The sequence below is a fragment of the Tupaia chinensis genome, unplaced genomic scaffold (assembly GCF_000334495.1).
Source record: "Tupaia chinensis unplaced genomic scaffold, TupChi_1.0 Scaffold000668_1, whole genome shotgun sequence".
NCBI classification, from domain to species: Eukaryota; Metazoa; Chordata; class Mammalia; order Scandentia; family Tupaiidae; genus Tupaia; species Tupaia belangeri.
The window spans coordinates 235,708-243,161 of NW_006160190.1; the positions used below are offsets into that span (position 1 = coordinate 235,708).

At 49.8% G+C, this 7,454-nt stretch overlaps 1 protein-coding gene and 1 non-coding gene across 2 annotated transcripts in view; one reads left to right on the top strand and one right to left on the bottom strand.

Annotated features, from left to right (window-relative positions):
- MYO1F (myosin IF) overlaps positions 1–7,454 on the bottom strand; it is a 40,299-nt gene that overhangs the window by 18,651 nt on the left and 14,194 nt on the right. Inside the window, exons 5-10 of the mRNA XM_006159939.2 lie at positions 5,700–5,787; positions 5,516–5,605; positions 3,159–3,290; positions 2,904–3,038; positions 1,461–1,593; positions 1,089–1,285 (exon numbers count right to left, since the gene is read on the bottom strand). Coding sequence (XP_006160001.1) covers positions 1,089–1,285; positions 1,461–1,593; positions 2,904–3,038; positions 3,159–3,290; positions 5,516–5,605; positions 5,700–5,787 — 775 coding nt within the window. The remainder of the gene's footprint in view (positions 1–1,088; positions 1,286–1,460; positions 1,594–2,903; positions 3,039–3,158; positions 3,291–5,515; positions 5,606–5,699; positions 5,788–7,454) is intronic.
- LOC114009925 (U6 spliceosomal RNA) lies at positions 6,325–6,431 on the top strand. Its single transcript, XR_003551312.1, has one exon. It is a non-coding gene; the product is annotated as a U6 spliceosomal RNA (small nuclear RNA).

Below are 7,454 nucleotides of genomic sequence, written 5' to 3' on the forward strand. Positions count from 1 at the left end.
ATAATTATTTATTATTTTTAAAAAGAATTATTTTATTAATTTTATTTATTATGTTTTATATCTATTTATTTATTTTTAATTTGACCAGAAAGGAAAAGAATGAACCGGGGGGAGAGTGAGAAAGCAAGCCACCAAGTCTGGGACTCGAACCATGGTTAGCCATGTGGGAGTCCAGTGCCCTTAACTGCCATGCCACCTGCTGGCCCCTTATTGTTATTTTTTAATTTGACCAGAGAGAGAGAGAGGGAGAGAGGGAGAAAGCAAGCCGTTAGGTCCAGGACTTGAACTGCAGTTGGCCATGTGAGAGTCCAGCACCTTAACCACCACTCCACCTGCTGGTCCCTGGGCATGAGTTTTATGCTGCCAGGCCCGGGACTTGAACCTCATTCAACTACGTGGGAGTCCAGTAACATAACCATTACTCCACCTGTTGGTCCTTCTCTCCCTCTTTTTTTTTTAATGATGGAAAGTGTGTGAGAGAGAATAAAGCATTTCTTCCTAGGACATGGTCACGCTTTAATCCCTTCTCCGTTTCTCCATCTCACTGGGATTGGGGGTATGCACGCACACACATGTGCCTGGCATGTGTTTCAAGCCACCGGGTTTCCACCGGGTTTGGGATTTGAACCGTGGTTGACCAGGTGGAATCAGGCTCCCATGCACAGCGCTTAATCGCCACACTATGGGACTGGCCCTGTTGTGATTATTCTTGGTCTCGACACGACATTCCCTTCACCTCACCTCCATCCCATCCAGCTCTCTGCCCCATGGACAGTGATGACCCTCCTCGTGGCTCTCAGATACACCCAGCCTCTCCATCTCCACAGCCCCTCTCCCAGTCCGGGCCTGGACCCTTTCAGGAACTCCCTTCCTCCAGGGCTCACTCCATAGCCAGAGGGAGCCCCTAAATCCTCCATCCGATCTGCCTCTCAGACCAGAAGCCCCCATGCCCAGGAATTGGTGGTGATCAGTTAAGCTTGCCTCCCCCATGTGGCTGGTCAAGACCTGGACTTGGCATACAGCAGGTACCCTCTCCATGGGCATATCCCCGGGACGCCCATCTGGCCCTCTAGTCCCTCCCCACTCACTTCCACCAGGAAGTCGAAGAGGCGGGCATACAGCCCCTTGGCCAGGGCATCGCGGGTGTAGGCTGCTTGCTCCACGTTGAGGGTCACATCAATGGACTCACTGCGCCCGCCCCAGCGGCTGTCCATCTTGCGGCTGGTCAGCTTCTCCTGCAGCCGGCTACTGTCGATGCCGAGCAGGTAGGCGGGAAAAGCCAGGACTGCCGGGCCAGGGCGAGAGGGGACACCTGCTTAGGTTCTTGGGCTCCCCATGGACGCCTCTCTCCCTATCTTGCCCAGGGACACCCACATTGTCCTCGTAGGTTCTTACCCTCCTGGGGATGAACAAGACACACACACAGGCCTCCGCCCTGCCTTCCGGACACCCGCACTCACGGTCCACGCTCTCCACCCGGGCGTAATTCCCGTCTTCGCAGAAGGAGATGTTCCCCAGGTGCGGGCCCCCCGCCACAAGCTGTAGGACCAGCTGCTGGATGTTGGGGGGGATCCCGATGACCTGCATGGCGCCCTGTGGGCACAACGGGACCAAGCCTGTACCACGGGTCCTGGCCCCCACTTGATCCCAGGGGCAGGCTTCTGGGAATACAGCCTGAATGCAGGGAGTCAAGACCCTTGGGTCCCTGTGCTGCCTCCTAAGGAAGAAATTATTCTGGGGACCAGCAGGTGGCATGGTGGTGAAGGTGTTAGATTCCCACATGGTCGGTCACGGTTCAAGTCCCAGACCTGGCGGCTGGCTTTCTCACGTTCCCTGTCTTTCTCTGATCAAATTAAATATAATGATAATAAATAATTCTTATTTTATTATTATTATCTGTGGGCCAGCCAGTGGTGTGGAGGTTAAGGCAGCGGAATCCCACATGGTCAACTGTGTGGTTTAAGTCCTAGACCTGGTGGCTTGAAAATCATGCCAGGCATGTGTGTGTGGGTGCCCAAAATCCCAAGAGGAAAAGGGATTGTGGCATGGCCATCCCCCTGGGGGGAGGGAATGCCTTCTCATCCTCGCCCCCAGTGAGCTGATGTGTCCTGGAGTAAATTTTTAAAAAATAATTATTTTATTTAACTTTATTGATTTATTTTTAATTTGACCAGAGAGGGAGAGAGAGAAAGTGAGAAAGCAAGCCGCCAGGTCCAAATTTGAACCAGGTCAGTCATGTGGGAGTCCAGCACCCTTAACCACCACACCACCTGCTGGCTCCGCCCTATAGTAAATGAAAAAAAATTTTTTTTTTGCCTTGTTTATAAGCCAGAGAGTGTGTGCACTCGCCAAACAGAGACAGAGAGACAGAGAGGGAGAGGAAGAAAGCATCCCTAATGGAGTGTGGGCAAGTGCTTCTCCCTTTCTCTATCTGGCTGCGATTTGGGGCACACACATGCACACACACACACACACCCCTGGCATGTTTTCCATGCCCCTGGCACCTGATTCGAACTGTACATTTGGGCATGTGGGATCCAGCTCACTTAACCCCTAAGCCATGGTGCCGTCTCCCAGAAACACTTTTTAAAGTTAATTTCTTTTTCCATGAGTGAGATCAAGACAAACATCCCCAGCAGGAGTTCCATGCCACAATCCACCCCCAGCCTCAGCCAGCCTGGATCAGCCGAACCCAGAACCTTCCCACGGGGCTGGCTTTGCAGAGAGTCGGGTTTTGCTACCACGCCACTGTGCGACCCCTGCACTGTTTCTTACACCTACTTGCTGTGTGACCTTGGGGGCCACGCCTGGACCTCCCTGGGCCTTGGTTCCTTCTGTGTAACTTGAGAGGGTTTCCTGGGCTGAGGGTCAGGCTGGGGGCTGGAGTGGCAGGCCGTGCTCACCAGAGTCTCGCTGAAGTCACTCCTGTCATCGGTGCCGTCGACCTTGTAGGTGTCCGATTGGTTGAGGTAGTAATAGTAATCGGGTGTCATGAGCCCCAGGTTCTGCCGCTGCTCCTGGGAGGCCCCTTCCAGCAGCTGGAGGGTGGGTGTGTGAACCTCATACATCTGGGTCCCCAGTCCTCACCATCACAGACCCCTGGGTGCTAACCTCCCTCTGCCCTGGGGGCTCCAGATGGCAACCCCTCTCCCCTGCACCTGATAGTAGATATGGAAGTTCCTCTCGTTTTCGTTCTGCATGACCACGCGAGACTTCTCCAGGAGGAAGTTGGAGATCTTGCCACCATCGGGCTCCCCGCCACGGCTGAACTGGATCTCGAAGTACTTGCCCTGAATCCGAGAGAAGCTTGTCAACCCCTCCAGGGATCCAGGGGTGCAGGTGGGGGAAGGACTGAGGTGGGTCCTATGAGCATGGTCCCTCTTCCCTTCTTTATGCAACCTTGACTTCCTGTCCTCTCCCACTGACCACTGACTGGCTGTCTGCCTGTTCACCTGCTGCTTCCGCCTATCTTTGGGCAGGCTGCATCCTGGGCCAGGAAGACCATCTCCTCCCTTGCTGATGCTCTAAGCCCTCACTTGTGTACTCAGCCCTGTACCTACGCCTGGTGCATAGAAGCATCTGTTTAGGGACCAGAAGTTGATGTAATGGCTACATTGCTGGACTCCCACATAGTTGACCGTGGTTCAAGTCCTGGACCCGGTGGTTTAAATTCATGCCAGGCGCGTGTGCATGCGTGCCCAAGATCCAGAGAGGAGGATAGAGGAGAGGGAATTGTGGCATGGTCATCCCACCTGGGAAGTGATTTCTCGCTTTCTGTCTCTCTGTCTCTCTCTGTCTTTCTGGAGATCGTGCATGCCCTATAGCAAAAAACTCTTTTTTTAAAAAAATAATTATTTTATTTTTATTTATTATTATCATTATTATTTTCCAGTTTGATCAGAGAGAGACAGAGAGAGAGGAAGTGAGAAAGCAAGCCACCAGATCCAGGACTTGAACCGTGGTCGGCCATATGGGAGTCCAGCGCCTTTAACCACCATGCCACTTGCCAGCCCCCAAGCAAAAAACTCTTAAAAAAAAAAAAAAGAAGCATCATGTTTATGGACAGTTTCCAATCCCTCCCCAGCACAGAGGCCTCCGTGTCTCAATGGGACGCGGTCGATCCCAACGTCTCCCGCATGTCTCCCTGAACCCTTAGCAAGGGCACTTCAGTCTCTGACACCACTGGCTTCTGCTCCGGCTAGAGATGGGAAGGTAGTTCTCTTTTCTGCCACCGTCATCCAATAGTGATACAATGATATTGTCATCTTACACAACCTAACACCCGTAATATAAATCATATACTTATTCTATTGTACAGTAAGATGCTATACAGTAGAATGTAGCAGGCCGGTGGGTGGTGTGGTGGTTGGGGGCGCTGGATTCCCACATGGCTGTGGTTCGAGCCTCAGATCCAGTGGCTTACTTTTGCTCTCTCTGGTCAAATTAAAATAAAATATTTAACTAATTAAGTTAGATAAAATAATTCTTTTAAAAAAGTGAAATATAGTGATATGTTTTGGGGAGTTCATCCATGTTTTCATGTAGATAGTAGTTTGAAAGCAAATACTATGTGATTCTGTTTGTTTGAAGTTCTAGGACGGCTGGAGCTAATCTATGGTGAAAATCATAAAAGTGTGGTGGCCTATGGAGTCAGGTGGGCATAGAGATCGACTGATAAGGGACAAGAGGGCCCTTTCTTTTTCTTGGTTGCCATAGGACACTTCTGCTCACTGGAGAGACAGAGAGACACAGAAAGTGAGAAATTACCCCCCGGGGGGGATGGCCATGCCACAATCCCATCTCCTCCATTCTCCTCTTGGGATTTTGGGCACGCACGCACACGCACCCGGTATATTCCAAGTCTCTGGTCGGAACTTGGACTGCAGTCAGTCATGTGGGAGTCTGGTGGGGTAACCACTACGCCATCTGCTGGCCTTTATTTATTTATTTTTTAAAAGGTTTTTCATGCCCTAGTGACTGCACGTTCCTTATACCATATTTAAAACAAAATAATAGGGCCAGCAGGTGGCCTGGTGGTTAAGGGCATTGGACTCCCACATGGCTGACTGGGCTTTAAGTCCTGGATTGGGTGGCTTGCTTTCTCACTTTCCCTCTCTCTCTCTCCCTTTCTGGTCAAATTAAAAATATAAATAAATAAATAAATAAAGTTAAATAAAATGATTCTTAAAAATCAGAAAATAATAAAATAAAATAAAATAAATGAACGAGGGACTACATTGGACCTGAAGTATGAGTAGGAACAAAGGTAACATGGCTGCAGCCTGGGGGCTGTTTATGGGTGTTACACAGAGGTGTCATGGCCTCCACAATTCTGCCACTGGGGGACTCTTTTTTCACACGGACCATATGCAGGAAGTGAGTCGCCCATCGAAGGGCAGGTACTTCGTTAGGGATTTCCATGGGCTCCTGTCTTGGCGGGGGTGTGTGGTGTGTGCGCGCATGCGTGTAGGTCAGTGTGGCCGGAGTAGGGGCTCCTAGGGCTGCAGAGACTCACGAAGCGGCTGGAATTGTTGTTGCGCACGGTCTTGGCGTTGCCGAAGGCCTCGAGCAGCGGGTTGGACTGCAGGATGATATCTTTGACGTGCTGGGGGCGGAGACGGACAGGGTGCGGCCAGGTCAGGCTGGGCCCGTGGGACTGGGGTGGGGAGACCCAGCCCGGCCTTTGGTCCTCGGCTCACCTGGACCTTCTCTCCCCCGCCGGACACTTTGGAGATGTAGCCCATGATGTATTTGGCCGCCACGGTCTTCCCAGCTCCGCTCTCTCCACTGGGGAGAATGGGTTGGGAACGGTCAGTGGGCAGGGGTGGGGGAGGCCGGGGAGTGCAGGGCGCATTGCAGAGCTTGGCCATTCACTCTCTCATCATTCATTTACTCATTCATTCATTCATTCATTCATTCATTCATTCATTCATTCATTCATTCATTCACTGAGTGCCCAGGGCACTGTTCCAGGACTGGGGACACAGCAGTGGAAGAGACAGATAAAGACCCCTGTCCCCTGACCGGCAGGTGGTATGGTGGTTAAGGTGCTGGATCCTAAATGGTCGACCACGGTTCGAATCCTGGACCTAGTGGCGTGTTTTCTCACGTTCCCTCTGTGTCTCTCTCTAGAGAGCGCATATGCCCTATAGCACATAAAAATAATAATTGTAATAAAAAATACGAATTAAAGGGCAAGCAGGTCGCATAGTGATTAAAAGCTGGACTCCCACGTGGCTAACCAGGGTTTGAATCCTGGACCTGGCAGCTTACTTTTCACTTTCCCCCTCTCTCTCTGGTCAAGTTTTAAAAAAAGTGATAATAGTGCTCGCTTCGGCAGCACGTATACTACAGTTGGAACGATACAGAGAAGATGAGCATGGCCCCTGTGCAAGGATGACACGCACATTCGTGAAGCGCTCCATATTTTATCCTCCCTGCAAACAACAAGGCAATGACACTTTATCCTGATTGTTTTCTTCTTTTTGGTTTTTGCTTACTCTATTTTAAGTAAATATGTATAAATAAAAAAGTGATAATAAATAAAATTAAGTAAGTCTTAGTTTTTTTTTTTAATTTTTAATTAATTATTTATTTATTTTGAGACAAGTATTTTGCTATAGGGCACTTGCTGAAGAGACAAAGAGACAAAGCAAGAAATCACACCTCCCCTGCCAGGGGGCTGGCCATGCTACAATCCCTTCTCCTCCATTCTCCTCTTAGAATTTTGGGCATGCATGCACATGTGCCTGGTGTGTGTTAAGCTGCTAGGTCTTGGACTTGAGCTACGTTCAAGTATATGGGAGTCCAGTGATCTAACCATCATGTCATCTGGCGTCATAGGGCCAGCAGGTGGTGTGGTGGTTGAGGCGCTGGACTCCCACATGGCTGAGTGCGGTTTGAGTCCCAGACCTAGTGATAGACAGAGTCTTTCCCTCTCTGATCAAATAAAAAATAAAATAAAGTTAAGGGACCAGCAGGTGGCATGGTGGTTAAGGTGCTGGACACTCCCATATGGCTGACCATGGTTCAAGTCCCGGATCTGGCAGCTTGCTTTTTCACTTTCCCTCTCTCTCTCTTTCTCTCTGGTCAGATTAAAATAAATGAATAAATAAAGAATTCTGTTTTTAAAATAAATAAATAAATAAAGTTAAATAGAATAATTATTTTCTTAAAAATAATTATTTTTTGGGACCAGCAGTTAGCGTAATGGCTGTGTCACTGAACTCCCATGTATTCAACCACGGTTCAAGTCCTGGACCCGGTGGCTTAAACACACTGGGCGCGTGTGCGTGTGTGCCCAAGATCCCGAGAGGATAACGGAGGAGAAAGGATTGTGGCATGGCCATCCACCCGGGGGGTGATTTCTCGTTTTCTGTCTCTCTGTCTCTCTCTGTCTCTCTGGTGACTGCACACACCCTGTAACAAAAAAAAAAAACCTCTCCAATAATAAT